General features: G+C 38.4%; 2 protein-coding genes across 5 annotated transcripts; both read left to right on the top strand.

Moving 5' to 3' along the window:
* The first annotated feature begins 1,043 nt into the window (after positions 1 to 1,043).
* yif1a (Yip1 interacting factor homolog A (S. cerevisiae)) lies at positions 1,044 to 6,762 on the top strand. 2 transcript variants are annotated; one of them, XM_058397899.1, is made up of 9 exons: positions 1,044 to 1,116; positions 1,467 to 1,508; positions 1,814 to 2,055; positions 2,154 to 2,258; positions 2,510 to 2,588; positions 3,022 to 3,079; positions 3,267 to 3,422; positions 3,515 to 3,608; positions 6,146 to 6,762. In XM_058397899.1, exons 2-9 carry the CDS (start codon positions 1,478 to 1,480, stop codon positions 6,302 to 6,304), a joined length of 924 nt encoding a protein of 307 aa, XP_058253882.1. In that variant the 5' UTR covers positions 1,044 to 1,116; positions 1,467 to 1,477; the 3' UTR covers positions 6,305 to 6,762. The 2 variants fall into 2 exon arrangements, with proteins under 2 accessions (XP_058253882.1, XP_058253883.1); XM_058397900.1 differs by having other exon boundaries at positions 1,109 to 1,177.
* A 5,134-nt stretch (positions 6,763 to 11,896) lies between these two features.
* Positions 11,897 to 15,717, top strand: si:ch211-145o7.3 (forkhead box protein N2). 3 transcript variants are annotated; one of them, XM_058396409.1, is made up of 6 exons: positions 11,897 to 12,082; positions 12,569 to 12,593; positions 12,823 to 13,414; positions 13,517 to 13,638; positions 13,738 to 13,793; positions 14,311 to 15,717. In XM_058396409.1, exons 3-6 carry the CDS (start codon positions 12,869 to 12,871, stop codon positions 14,601 to 14,603), a joined length of 1,017 nt encoding a protein of 338 aa, XP_058252392.1. In that variant the 5' UTR covers positions 11,897 to 12,082; positions 12,569 to 12,593; positions 12,823 to 12,868; the 3' UTR covers positions 14,604 to 15,717. The 3 variants fall into 3 exon arrangements, with proteins under 3 accessions (XP_058252392.1, XP_058252391.1, XP_058252390.1); XM_058396408.1 differs by lacking the exon at positions 12,569 to 12,593 and having other exon boundaries at positions 12,820 to 13,414; XM_058396407.1 differs by lacking the exon at positions 12,569 to 12,593 and having other exon boundaries at positions 11,898 to 12,082.
* Positions 15,718 to 15,963: the final 246 nt, after the last annotated feature.

Here is a 15,963-nt window from a genome sequence, read left to right as displayed (position 1 = left end):
TTGTATCTAGAGTGATAGTGATTCATAACGAAAACTGATTTCTAGATTAAAACATTGCTAGATTTAATGCGTAAAAAACTGTAAATAAGAAGTTATGACTGAGATTAGCCTAAAATAACAGTACGGTGTTATGTAATATAGTTTGTTTATGTCTCTAACATAACTTCTAAAGTTTTCAAAACTATTTATAGGCTAATTTAGAGAGAATGACTAAGCTATGGGACATCCCCTGTATAACTGGAGTCATAATAGCAGACTATTTCCTAAGAAACTACTTTATGGCAGAACGACCTCTACACTCTAACGGTTTGTGTCGCGCGTTGTCCTACCGACCAGCTGAAGGACTTGTGCGCATGCGCACTGCAGTTTCGCACTCTAGTGTATTTTAATAAAATGTATTTTGATGCTTGTGACATTTTCTGATTATAATGCTCCTATATGCTATCGTTTTAGGCTGGACACATTTTCTAAAAGTGTCACAGTAATAAAGTCATAGACAAATGTAAAAATTGTGGAATTGTAAAAACACGTGGGCTGTTATTTTCCTGAAATTTGCTAGAGTAGGACAAATCGTTAGAGAACTATTGTCAGAGCTCCTGTTTGTGACAACAATCATTTTCCAAAATTTCACAGCGCCGTGGTAAATGACAATGATTATATAATAATGTAAATACATTATAAATAAAGTATTTAAATCTAAATATAATTAAGCACCTGTTTAAATACATATATATATATATATATATATATATATATATATATATATATATATATATATATATATATATATGTGTGTGTGTGTGTGTGTATGATTGGTTCTTGTGCACGTCAGTCAAAATATAATATAATATAATATAATATAATATAATATAATATAATATAATATAATATAATATAATATAATATATATCGTTTTCTGTCAATACAACGTTCCATGTTATACGCGGTTCGACTATTTTGACTGACGTGCACAAGCACCAATCAACATTTAGAGTTACGGTCAACAAATCGGCTGTTTGTCCAATGAGATTTAAGACAGTGCAACGATGCCACGCAGGCATTTTCATCAGCCAATAACAAAACGGGAGGGGCGGGCTTAGAGACGTCTACGTAGCTGTAAGTACAACTTAACGCATGAACTTAGCTTCCTAAGTTCTGCTTCTACTGTAATATTAAGGTAGCTGAAATGTAATCATTATTTGAGCTTGTCGGTCCATTTCATTACAAGCTTTAACTGTAGTTTATAGTCAGTGTCATCTTCTAAAGCTCGCTTGTTATCAGTGTGTCTAAACACCTAGCTAGCAGGATAGCAGAGTATTAGTTAGAAATGGAGGAAAGCTGAGCAGTACATTAGCTAACTGGCTATTTATAATGCACACAGATATCTGATTTATAGATGTATGCACCTTTTTTCCTTTTTTTCCGGTCAATATAACTAGGTAATTATATTGTTTTCTTGTTTAAAGGAGGAAAAACAATGGCCCATCAGCATCAGGGTTACCGGGCTAGTAAGTATGAGAACTTTTTTAATCCAATTGCCTCTTTTCCTCAGCTTCATGTCATCTAAAATATAATGCCTATGCTCCAGATTTGCCTTTTAACGATGACGTGCATTATTTATACATCTGTAGTACACTCAAACTTGTTGATCAAGTCAAGATGAAAAGCCAAAACAAATGCTGTTCACATCCCCATAGCATTTTTACATTCCGTTACAGTGACACGTTGAACAGTGCCTCTCTAACACCATGTGTTTGTAATGTAATGTAAGGTCGTGGAGGTTTGTATTAAATATCTGTAATGCCTCACACAGCCAAACAGAGAGCTCGTGCAGCTCCTCCAGGAGATCCCCTTCTTTTTGAGGACACCAGCTCTGGGGTTCCACCCATGAACAACCAAAGCTACTATGAATCTGGTTATAACATGGGCCCCGCATTATCAGGTGGCCAAGGGACCGGTGGAGTGAACAACATCTTTGCAGATCCCATGGCTAATGCAGCTATGATGTACGGTTCCTCACTTGCAAACCAAGGGAAAGATATAGTAAACAAAGAGGTGAGATGTATAGATGATGATTATCCATTACATTGCATAGTACTTTTTTTCTTATGGTGATGAAACTGACCATTTCCTTTCTACTTGCTGTGTTACAGATCAGTCGATTTATGTCTGTGAACAAGCTGAAGTATTTCTTTGCCGTTGACACCAAATACGTTATAAAGAAGTTAATGCTTCTCATGTTCCCCTATACACATCAGGTAACCATTGCATTGAGTAGGCAGGCTGTCATTACAAGTACTTGCATTCTTGTAACAATGATGTCATTTCAGCATCATTTTAGAAAATGTTTTGTTAACATAATGTGTTTAATGGATCTGATCTTTGAAAACTCCAGACAGGCTTTCTCTCATATCAGTGTTGATCTTAGAAAATAGCGTGGAATACGGGAACATATGGGAATACAGTACTTTAATGCTTTCTCTCTTATAATTTACTCTGATATCATCAGGACTGGGAAGTTCGGTACCACAGGGACTCTCCACTCCCCCCTCGCCATGATGTCAATGCTCCAGATCTCTACATACCAAGTAAAAATTCACAGCTTTCTATTAATGCTGTAGGAAGGATCCAGCAGGTGATATCACATGTTGGATTTTCTAGTGAGAATTTGTTTTGACAGCAGCCATCATTGATTACAAGAGAAGTTAAACTGGAATTTCACAGAAGCTCTTGCGTGATCTTGTATGATGTTACAATAATTGTGAAAGTTTGGCTGCTTTGGTGTAACAAAGGCAAAAAAAAACCCACCTCAGCAAAACTTTGTTTTATCTGTGACGTGTCCTACTGAACTGATATGGAAGAATAACACATTTCTTTTTACACTGGAATTTTACATTGTTATATAAATTATGAACACATTTCATTTTCCATTTTCACGTTTACGCTTTTTGGACCATTGTTTTACTTGCTTATTGCTTGGTTTGCTTATCAAAAGGGTTTACTGTTTTTTTTTTTTTGTAGCAATGGCTTTCATCACCTATATTTTGCTGGCAGGAATGGCGTTAGGAATACAGAAACGGTGAGTTCTGAAATGTTCCCCACAGAAGCAGCACGATATTTATATGTTTATATGTCTTTTAAATTATTGTTGTGAATAACAAAGTGTTAAATTATTCATTGCCTTTATCATTATTCCTGTACTTGATTTAACTCAAGTATTTTTTTTTTGTTTTGTTTTGGGGGGTTTTTGCGTTATTGGTTGCTAGGTTCAGCCCAGAGGTTCTTGGTTTGTGTGCAAGCACTGCTCTGGTTTGGGTCATCATTGAGGTTCTTGTAATGTTGCTGAGTCTGTACCTGCTCACAGTGCATACTGATCTTTCAACCTTCGATCTTGTTGCCTACAGTGGATACAAATATGTTGGGTAGGTTTTTTTCTGCTACCTTCTATTGACATCATCCTCATTGCCATTTTCATTCACTTTCAGTTACACAACAATTTTTTTTTCCTTTGCAGAATGATCTTCACTGTTCTTTGTGGACTTCTCTTTGGCAGTGATGGCTACTTTGTTGCTCTCGCTTGGTGCTCTTGTGCCCTCATGTTTTTCATCGTGAGTACTAGGAGAGATTCACAAACTTATATATGATGCAATATACATTCTACATGGCTGAAAGTTTAACACCTGACCATCACACCTACATGTTCTTTAGGGAAATTCCATTTTATATATAGTTTTATTTTTATTTTTTACCCCTTTTGCTGTTCATAATAACCTCCACCCTTCTGGGAAGGCTTTCTAGTAGACACTGAAGGGTGTCAGTAGGGATCTGACAATTCAGCGTCAAGAGCATTAGTGATGTCAGGCACTAATGTTGGGTGAAGAAGCCTGGTGGGCAGAGTTTACGGCGCTCCCATTCATCCCATAGGTGTTCACAGTTCTGTGCAGGCCACTTGAATTCTTCTACTCCATCCTTGGCAAACTATCTTCATGGACCTGTGTGGTTGTGCACAGGGTTATTATCATGCTGGAACATTTTTAGGTCTATTAGTTCTAATGATGAAAAAACAAAGACATACTTTACCAGTTGTATGCTTCTAAATTTCTGGCCACAGATTGGGAAGGGCACAAATATGGGTGCGATTGTCAGGTGCTGGCTATATGCTATATTGCATCCCAAATCAGAGGTGTGTTGTTTGGCTCATTTATGCTTGACATCTGTATAATTAAACAAGTTGGAATGTCGAAACAGTAATACTTATTATGTATTTACAAATAAATTAGATATAGTTGTGTGAATATTTACCAGCAAAACTTTCTTCCAAAAATAATACATACACTACCAGTCAAATGTTTGGACACATCTTCTAATTCCATGGTCTTTCCTGATGTTTATTTCTTTCTACATTGTAAAACAATGCTGAAGGCGGCCGAAATACACGATAATGTCGTTTGAACAGTTGATATTGAGATGTCTGCTACTGATGCTCTGTAAAGCCTTCATAACGGCTCTAATCTGAGGTGCTGTTAATTGGTGATTTCTGAGGCTGGTAACTCTAAATGAACTTCCCCTCTGCAGCAGAGGTAAGTTTTGGTCTTGCTTTACTGGGATGGTCTTCATGTGAGCCAGTTTCATCATGGTGCTTGATGGGTTTTGCAAATGCACTTGACAATACTGTTCTTGCAAGAACTATTCCAGAACACCTGACCTTCGTGTCTTAAAATAACAACTGACTTTTTTGTTGTCATTACATATGGATTACTTAATCCATATGTATCCATTAAGTATGTAATCACATACTTAAGTCCATGTGTGTTATTTCATAGTTTTGAAATCTCTAGTTTTGTTCTAGAATGTAGAAAATAAATCCCTAAACAAAAAACATTGAATTAAAAGGTGTGTCCAAACTTTTGACTGGTAGTGTAAATAAATACATACATTTAAAAAATAATACATCCATACAGATTGGGGAAGCCATATTCATTGAACACCCAAAACGCAGATTGCTAGCACTAAACCACAGTTCCTTCAAGTACTTCAAGAACTTCAAGAGGCGAGCTTCTATTGTGTGAGCATTAATCAGTTCTAATGTTAGTTATATTAAACAGTATTCATAATCCAGGATTCTGCATCCAGACAAGGTACTCTGTCCATGCAGCATTAAACATCAATTCAATTCATTTTGCTCCTTTACCATGAAACTTTCTCACCAGCTGCACGAGTCATTGGAAAAAAGCAGCTAATAATTTTTTAAACTCTGAAATAAAAACACCTAGATGTCTAACCAGTCATGTCACCCCAAAGCTAAATGGTCAAATTTCTTGCCAAGTTGCTCATTTTGGCTGTTTCACATGCCTATGTTATCATGCCCATCTTCTTCAACAAGATAAGCAAAAGGTGCCTAAATCTCTCGTCTTTTCCATAGCCTGAAGGTGTCAAACACAATACCTTTATCCATGCTCCTGTAGCTGGAGCCACTGTGTGTGTCTTGCTTCTTGATTCATCAGCAGGAAAAATACTATTTGATATTAATGCTGGCTTATTTAAATACAGAACTCAATAACTGTAGTGTGAGTTTTGTTTTTAACTGCAGCATCTTTCGTCTATCAGCACTACAATTGAATAATGCTACATTCACACATAATATGACCAGAGACCTTTTAAATGAGAGCTAGCGATGTCTAGCTACATGAGCGGCAGTTGTCGACTAGATGTGGGTGTGTCCAAGCTTAACCCCATGCAAATATGGAGTGACTCGGTCCAGCGACTACCAACGACAGCAAAGACAGTAGAGTACATATGAGGCACACACTGTTTTTCTTTTATCTGCTATGATTGATTTATATTAAAAAAAACTGATTTGATAAACCTTGTATGACAACCAGTAGTACGAATGCCTACTAGTGATAGGTGAACATAGCTCAACACAGAAGAACAGTTAGCATCCGTTTAGTTTTATTGTTCTTTATTTAACCTGATGCATGAGTTTGGACAGACATTCCAACTGCATGTGCTACAGATATTACATGCTACAGTTATAGCATGTGTAAGTTATAGTAGTTATCAGTAGACAGTTAACAATTATTACTTTCTAGAAAGTTTATGACAAAATTGTAAATTTGACTGATGTTATTGTAATTGTCTTCAGGTCCGCTCTCTCAAGATGAAGATCCTTTCTTCGCTGTCTTCAGACGCATTGGGTGCCGGAGCAAGCGCCAAACCCCGTCTCCGCTTGTACATCACCGTGGCTTCTGCTGTCTTTCAGCCAATCATTATCTACTGGCTGACAGCTCATTTGGTCAGATGACCAGGTGGAAAGCTTTACATGGAGGAAAAGAACTTTAAAACAGTGTCTGTTGTTTAAAAAAAAAAAAGATGACTCCATAGTTTTCTTGCCATTTCAACCTGGGAACATGGCCTACCAGTAATCATAAAATTTTGCCTGGGTTTAGGAACATGGCATGGGAATATTATCATTTGAAACTGTCATCAAAGATGATTTCCAGGAGTTGGATTTTACATTTTAAGTATTACGGAATTATTTTTTTCTGGCTTCTAAATGTTAAGGAACAAAAAAAAATCTCTTCTATCTTTAGTTGAATTGTTCAGTTTACCCTGTGTCTCTTTATGCCCAGCGTGATTTTGTGTGGTATATTATAATTCTGCTAAACACACTCTCAGCTGAGCCAATGTGCCCTTATTTTCTATTTATCTGTGCATGAACAACAGTGCTTTTTCTTACAGTAAAATAAATGGTCGGATAAATTTTAGTTTTGTTGATACATTACTGTTTTGTTTTGTTTTTTTGCCTTTTTTTTGTTTGTTTTTGATTTTTAGGGTATTGTACACTCCACACCATATAATGCAGAGCTCTATAGAAGAATAGCAGAAGAGACTTCACCATGAATATCTTTGTATTTGATGACATCTAAACTGATTCCTACCAAACAACTCGCACAGTACTCTGTATTAAAATACTGCCTCTTTGTATTATGTATAATGTTATGGAGATATTCCGATGCAAAACCTGTGGCGTCTTTCCAAACTTCATACTAAATAGGACGATGTCAAAATAGTCCAGTTCTAAAAGTGTCATATTTTGATTGCATGGCTTTGTATAAAACTAAATGAAAACCTCTGGTCTAAAAAGCATATAACTAGCGCTATTTCAGTAAATTGCTTAGCAGCTTAAAGTAGCGTTTTACAAAAGCCATTTATTTGTACATTCTTGGACATAGGTATGTCCAAAAATAGGGGTGGGTAATATGGTAAAAATGTGATAATCATGATTCTTGAAGGCATTTCTAGTGTACAGGTATCTATCACATCTTTAGGTTTGCTAAAAAAAATGTCCTGCAAAAAAAAGAACTAAAGGCTTATGATGCATGATACTTTTGTTTAATATTTAGGAAAAATAAATCAATATTATGTCATCATATTTACCAACCCTATTTAAAACCACCTACTAATTAGTCCAGTCCAATTAGTCTTACTAATACGTAGCATGCTACATTAAGTAGTAAGCCACTTTGCTGTTAACTCTGTATAAGTTATTTAATCAAATCCAACTTACAGTTCCTTCTGTATGCATTGGAATGGCAGGAAAAATCTTTGGATTATTTTCTGTACACTGAAGACATTTGGGTTTGAAAATATATTTATTTTTAAATATTGGGGGATAGATCAGAATTTCAGCTTTCATTTCCTGATATTCATACATATATTGAGTGTAAGTGATATCAGAATGTGTGACTGACCGGTATTGATAAAAAATACACTATATTGCCAAAAGTATTCGCTCACCTGCCTTGACTCGCATAGGAACTTAAGTGACATCCCATTCCTAATCCATAGGGTTCAATATGACGTCGGTCCGCCCTTTGCAGCTATAACAGTTTCAACTCTTCTGGGAAGGCTGTCCACAAGGTTTAGGAGTGTGTTTATGGGAATTTTTGACCATTCTTCCAGAAGCACATTTGTGAGGTCACACACTGATGTTGGACTGGCCTGGCTCTCAGTCTCCGCTCTAATTCATCCCAAAGGTGTTCTATCGGGTTGAGGTCAGGACTCTGTGCAGGCCAGTCAAGTTCATCCACACCAGACTCTGTCATCCATGTCTTTATGGACCTTGCTTTGTGCACTGGTGCACAGTCATGTTGGAAGAGGAAGGGGCCAGCTCCAAACTGTTCCCACAAAGTTGGGAGCATGGAATTGTCCAAAATGTCTTGGTATGCTGAAGCATTCAGAGTTCCTTTCACTGGAACTAAGGGGCCAAGCCCAGCTCCTGAAAAACAACCCCACACCATAATCCCCCCTCCACCAAACTTTACACTTGGCACAATGCAGTCAGACAAGTACCGTTCTCCTGGCAACCGCCAAACCCAGACTCGTCCATCAGATTGCCAGATGGAGAAGTGCGATTCGTCACTCCAGAGAACGCGTCTCCACTGCTCTAGAGTCCAGTGGCGGCGTGCTTTACACCACTGCATCCGACGCTTTGCATTGCACTTGGTGATGTATGGCTTGGATGCAGCTGCTCGGCCATGGAAACCCATTCCATGAAAATCTCTGCACACTGTTCTTGACCTAATCTGAAGGCCACATGAAGTTTGGAGGTCTGTAGCGATTGACTCTGCAGAAAGTTGGCGACCTCTTCGCACTATGTGCCTCAGCATCCGCTGACCCCGCTCCGTCAGTTTACGTGGCCTACCACTTCGTGGCTGAGTTGCTGTCGTTCCCAAACACTTCCACGTTCTTATAATACAGCTGACAGTTGACTGTGGAACATTTAGGAGCGAGGAAATTTCACGACTGGATTTGTTGCACAGGTGGCATCCTATCACAGTTCCACGCTGGAATTCACTGAGCTCCTGAGAGCGACCCATTCTTTCACAAATGTTTGTAAAAACAGTCTGCATGCCTAGGTGCTTGATTTTATACACCTGTGGTCATGGAAGTGATTGGAACACCTGATCTGATTATTTGGATGGGTGAGCGAATACTTTTGGCAATATAGTGTAGCTCTGAAAGTGAAAAAGTGGGCTCTTGATTTGAGCCCAGCTTTTTACCATTGACATCTGTGGGTTAAAATAATAAAGGCAACGTGAAGAACAGAGAGCTGTCTAGGGGAGAAAAGCATACAATATTGAAGGAGAGAAGAGGTAAATATGCACTGAACATAGCCATAGAAATAATTTGTAACTGTACTTTTTCTTTTTTCTTTTTTTAAACAACCAGACATGGAACAGTTTGGCCAAAGAAAACCGAAGCATTTGATGAAAAAAATATCATGAGACCTCTGAAGAATATCTCAAAAACATCAGTGATATCACCAACAACCTTCACAAGGCAGGGGTGAAGGCATCACTATCCACCAATTGACAAAAACTTTGAGAGCAGAAATATATAGACTGTATCAGGAGATGCAATCTGCTCATCAGACCATTTGTTGATGGATCCCCCAACTTCCTGACAAACAAACCAAAAGCAGTACAAGTGGGCAAACATGTCTCGTCCTCCCTCATCTTCAGCATTGGAGCCCCCCAGGGTTGTGTTCTGAGCCTCCTGCTGTACTCACTTTACACATTTGAGTGTGTGGCCACTTCCAACTCCACCACTATCATTGTTTGCTGATGACAGTTTTGGTGGGCCTAATCTCTGAGAACGACAAGATGGCCTACCTAAAGGAAATTAAAAACCTGGAGATTTGGTGTCAGCAGAACAATCTTCTCCTGAACATCAGCAAGTTGACTTCAGTACAAAGAAAGACAATGACCCAATGATCCAAAACACACTGACAACATAAGAAAGTACTTCATCAGGGAAAAAAGTATAAGGTTTTAGACTGGCCAAGTCAATCATCACACCTTAACCCAACTGAGCAGGATTTCACCCCCTGAAAAGGAGTATGAAGGGAGAAACCCCCAGAAACAAACAACAGCTGAAAGACAAGTACAAGCCTGGGGAAAAAAGAAAAAAAGCATCAAAACAGAAGAATGTATCTCATTTGTATATTATTTGTATTCTCTTACCATAGTGTTAATTGCTTCAATTTGTTTATATCAAGGACAGTCATAAAAAGCATTTGGCTACATCTATTAATGTGTATGATTGTGTATGTGACAAATAAAAATTGAATTTGAATTTGGTTTGCCACCAAAGATGCCATGGTCAAAGTTGTTTAAGACACCTAGGTGTAAATATCAGGAAAAGAAAGCTGTAATTCTGGCCTATTGTCTCATACTCATCTTTTGATATCAAACCCAAATGTCTTCAGTGTATAGCAAAAACACAACAACTGGCCTTGCAGTTTTGATACTTTCAGAGGATACTGTATGTGCATTTTGAGGGTGTACAATTACAAAATGTAATCCCAATCTACCCCACTGACATAGTGACACATTTCTGTATATATGGTATGTTATTTCTGAACTATTCTCAGCACAACAAGGATAGTGACATGAACAGTGGTGCAAAGATTTGCTATGTCAGTGCTGGGTTTAAAGATATAATGTAATGTAATGTAATGTAATGTAATGTAATGTAATATATTATATTATATTACATTATATTATAATACAATACAATACAATATAATGTAATATAATGTAATGTCATATATAGTCAGGGGTGTTAAGTCTTACACAGAAATTGTGGCCAGTGTCACCGTTTTCATTCCAACCGAGCAAAATCCATACCTCATAGTAATTTGAAAGTCAATAGACTAAACAGGTGGAATCAGGTGTGTCTCCTGCTTGATTGGAAATTACACACCCCTGATCTAGGCATTAAAACAAAAAGGTCTCTGTCTGTATACCTAGGAGTGCACACAGTGTTTAACTAATACCAGCACAACACCCACAAACATACCATGACCATGTCTGTCATTGATATGCTGAGAATGATCCACACCCAAATGATATTTGATTAGCAGTGGTCCAATGTACATTCTGTCCTGTTTCCTTTATGGGTAAGAGAGAGGAGGGCTAACAAACTGTGCATTGCAGCAGATGGGCAGCAGACAGTAATTGTATACTAGAAAGTTCATCTGTAATGTAGGTGTATTATCATGCTGTTTAATTATGTAGCACACTTTCAGGAAAAAAAAGATGTAGTGCAAAAAGCTATGTACACACTACATGAATTAGCCTTGATTTTCCAGTCACTGACTAATGTTAGGATTCTGACTAACCACACACTGCAAACTCCCCAGGAACAGACCTGGGGCTGTACCTTTCCTTGGCACTGAAAGTCATCTATTAAACCTTGAGTGTCTGTCTTTTACATTGCATCTTTCCATATAAAAGATATACTAGGTACAGAAGATACACTATATTGACAAAAGTATACTGGACACCCCTCCAAATCATTGAATTCAGGTGTTGTTTTTCAGGGGTTGGGCTTGGCCCCTTAGTTCCAAGGAAAGGAACATACCAAGACATTTTGGACAATTTCATGCTCCCAACTTTGTGGGAACAGTTTGGTGATGGCCCCTTCCTGTTCCAACATGACTACACACCAGGGCACAAAGCAAGGTCCATAAAGACATGGATGAGCGAGTTTGTTGTGGAGGAACTTGACTGGCCTGCACAGAGTCCTGACGTCAACCTGATAGAACACCTTTGGGATGAATTAGAGTGGAAACTGTGTGCCAAATTTGCTAAGGGGCCAAAGCCCAAACCCTGAAAAACAAAACCTGAATTCAGTGATTTGGAGGGGTGCCCCAATGCATTTGGTAATATAGTGTTCCTTTGAATATAGAATATATCAGTTTAGCACCACTTTTTTTGATAATGTATACAGATTGGTTTTTAACCAACTTATTCCCACTCTGGCTAAATACATGCGTGTCTCTTTAAGGATGGTCTCGCGCTCGAGGCGCGCCGGCTGCAAAGCGTCTTTTTGGTTTCCTAGGTAACCTGGGAAAGGAGAGGACGCGGGCAGGACAGTGAGGGGATATTTTTGATGAGTGGCTGCTCTTTTGGTCAAATTTTGAGCAAAATTCCTACTTTTTGCGCCTCACCTTTAACAGATTAGACGCAAAGTAATAAGCATTTTAAATCCGGAGTGAAAGTTAGTCCGTGGGGTAAGTTTCTCCTGCCTGTCGCTATTTATTCCTCACATGAAAGGCTCTTGAGTGAATAATTGTTCGCACCGTAACCTAATACTCTCGCGCCATTTTGTCAGGTAAACTACATGTGCCATGTGCTTTCACTATTAAAACTAGCAAGGTAGAGTGGTGTAATAAATGCATTTAACATTTTTCTTTCTTGTTAATTATTTATTAATTATTTGAAATATTATGACTCTGACTCCCATCCCCCGCATTGCTCTCCGGTAGACTGCACTTGGAAGTGAGAGCGCGTGCGTGTGTGTGTATGTGTGTGTGAGCGAGAGAGAGAGTTTCTTGGCTTACTAGTTTGCTCAATTATTTACCAACTTGCAGACTTGGACCAAAAGAATAGTTATTGTACAGAACAACTAGACCTTTTAAATCTAACTTATTCACAGTACAGTGCAACCTATATAGAAAAAAGTGCAGTACTAATGTTTATCTTATTTACATTTACAGCATTTAACAGACACCCTTATCCAGAGTGAGTGACAGAGTGAATCTATCTCCTTTGATAATACAACTGAGCAATTGAGGGGTTAAGGGCCTTGCTTAGGGGCCCAGCAGTGGCAGCTTGGTGGACCTGGGATTAAAACTCACACAACACCTTAACCACTAAGCTATCACATCCCCACGTCCTTGAGAAAGAGTTTATGTTACTTGATCTGCATCTTTGTATGAATTTAATGACCTTTTTGTTTGTGTTCTAGCAGACCAGAAGCTGAATGTGTGTACACATGCCTTGGAGCTGGGAGTCAGATGGAGAACCACACACACACACTGCCATGCCTCTCCCCCATACACTCCCCCACAAACCCTTCTAAAGCACTTTCCCTTTCTCCATCTCTTCCTCAGCCCTCTGCTACAGTACCTGCCTCACTCCCACTCTCTCCACCTTCTCTTCCCCAGTCCTCTCCTTCTCACCTCCTTCAGTCATCAGGAGGGTTTAAGTCACACTGCCTCAGTTCCTCAACTCCATCAGATCAGGATGACTTGACCTGCCTCAACTGGCTGCATCAGAGAAACATACTGCCTCTGTCCAAAATGCCCTTACTGCCTCAATTTGAAACCCCTATTTCAAATCTACCATCTTCCCCGGGCAAGCCTCCATACTCTTTCAGCAGTCTCATCTTCATGGCCATCGAAGACTCGCCAGACAAAAGGCTTCCTGTAAGAGGGATCTATGAGTGGATAGTCAACAACTTCCCCTACTACAGGACCGCCCCAAGTGGCTGGAGAAATTCGGTGCGACACAACCTGTCCCTGAGCAAGAGCTTTCACAGGATGCAAAGGGACAAGAGTCAAGTGTGTCTCTTAGGATTTAGTTCACAAAATTTTAATGCTGTACTCATGCTGAGCATCAGCATGAAAGTGTGTTAACAATGAAATCTGTGCTTTTAATCATAGTCCATTGGAAAGGGGTCACTGTGGTGCGTTTGCCCAGAATATCGTCCGGCTCTTTTGGAGGTGCTTAAGAAAACCCATTACTGCCACAGCAATAACAGCAGTTTGCTGAATAATTCTGTTTTGTGAGTATTTCTTTAAACTATACACATACTTTGTACTTTGGTATTTTATGAGTTTTTTTAATCTGATCAGTTGTATTTTATCACTGTTTTTTTTAACAGGTTGGAGGCTGTTGATCATGGTCAGACTGCTACGTGTGACAATATGGCAATTTCAGGTTTAGAGATTTTATATGTAATCACAAAATATAGAGTGAAAAACAATATTTAACAATTAGGTTCTCTATTAAACCTCATGTAAGGTTGTGAAATTTCCCTGAATTTTCTGGCAAAAAAATCATTCCCACATATGTAGTATTGTTTTCTAATTCTTGCAAAGATTTGCGTTTGTTTGCTGTTGTCATGACAACAACTTGGAATTACCCGGGCAAACTATAGGCCTCTTAATTTCCGTCTTTTTAGCCCAGGCTTTATGAAGAGGGATTTTAGGCCTGTGTCTGTGTTTATGTTCTCCTCTTTGCTAGGCATTGCTTTACAGAAATAACTGACTAGACAGATGTTATAATATGAAATGTAGCATATTTTCCTTCATGACTGACTTTAACATATGGAACCAGAAGTAAAAATGAGTAGACACTGTTTAGTAAATTTGAAAACTTAAGTATTATTTTTATGTACTATTTCCTTGTATATAAACAGATTACTGTATGTCACCTATTCTGTTCTGTATCGCAGGCTTAGATAACCCAACCCTGTCTTCAAATGCACCATGCTCTTTGATCCCAGAGCATGAGGAGCTGGTGGCCATACAGTCTGTAGAGCTTACAGATGAGGCCGAGTCGGAGAAAGACCCACTGGGAGACAGTGGCTACATCGAGTTCCACTATTATCAATGTGAACGATACCAATACCTAGTGTTGCCCGGAAACAGCGACCTGGACCTGGAAACAGTTGAGATCCTCCAACTTGACGCAGAGGCACAAGAAGCTGCAGGATCACTGCTCGATTTAGCAGGAGGAAACCACTGATACTCTGATACACATTCCTGGATAAGGCCATACAGATTATGTATAGAGCATGTACTGTACATTTTCTGGAATGAAAAATTGTTCTGGAAAAAGATTAAGAGAAATGAGAGGGCTGTTTATGTACAGCTTTCATACATTGCAGTTTTGCACAATTTGTGCAAAAAGCAAAAAAAAGAAAACAAATCTGTCAATCATAACATTAAGGAGGCAACTGGAGTATACTCTTTCTAAAGTGTTGTTAAACTATAATGTACACTCTAGCCACCCAAAATTCAGAATTTATAGCACACATGACTGTCAAAACAAAACCACTGATAAAGACATTTATCAGGCAGCACTTTTTATAGCCAGAGAAGATGTATACCTTGAATATGCAGTTGAATAATGTAAGCACTTGGTTCCAAGTTTATTAGGTACACCTTCCTTGTCGCTACACTGATTACAAGGTAACCGTATCATAAAGGTCACTTGTAGGTATACAGTTACTGATGCAGCGGAAAGTGATCACCACAGGACCAGTCCTGACCAGATATTATCTGGGAGAGGGACCATTTTCAGCAGCCATACCAGCACAACTGCCGTCAGTGCTGTACTAAAACTTCTCCAAATAATACCCAATTAGTTATGGTCCTAACATGACCCTTTTATCATTAACGAATGGTAAATACTGCAACTAACAAACTCGGAGGTTTCAATCGGTGATTGATTGCCATCAGTTATTGGATAACTGCACTTAGGTGTACCTAATAAACTAACAAATCTGTGTAGTTTGACATTTTTAAGAATAAGAATGAATTCTTTTCCATTGATATGAATGATTTATAATGGTTTGTAAAGATGAAGTGATATTAAAGGAAAAACTGCCAGCTAATACACCTTATGTGCACCCAAAGTGTAATAATTCAATCTTTTTTTCCCTCTGTTGATTATTAACACTATAATGTCAATGTGTTTAAAAAAAAACTTTACTTTTCTGTCATAATTAGTGCACCATATTTTATTCTGTTAATTTAAATAGGTTCAATTGTTTAGTGGTGTGTTTAGCAGCTTGAACCAAAATGCCTCCATCTTTTGTTTATATGTAAGGCACTTGTCAATAAACTTCTGCAGTGATTACCCTCACTGGATTCAGCGCCATATTTAAAATGAATACATGGTCTGTTGTTGATCTAGCTTTGTTTCAGCAGTACTTGGTATTTGTTTCCCAAATGACTCACTGCTGAAAGCTTTATAGACAGACAGGCACTGCCCAAAATGGCTAGAGGAAGAAGTCAGTCCACACCCATATTATTCCAACCCCGATAAAATAATATTACAATTAACCTCTAAGCCCTGTTGCTCAAAGCGAAAAACAAATATT

Source organism: Hemibagrus wyckioides, linkage group LG08 (assembly GCF_019097595.1).
Source record: "Hemibagrus wyckioides isolate EC202008001 linkage group LG08, SWU_Hwy_1.0, whole genome shotgun sequence".
NCBI lineage: Eukaryota > Metazoa > Chordata > Actinopteri > Siluriformes > Bagridae > Hemibagrus > Hemibagrus wyckioides.
The sequence above is the reverse complement of the archived record's forward strand: the minus strand, read 5'-3'. Positions and strand labels throughout refer to the sequence as shown.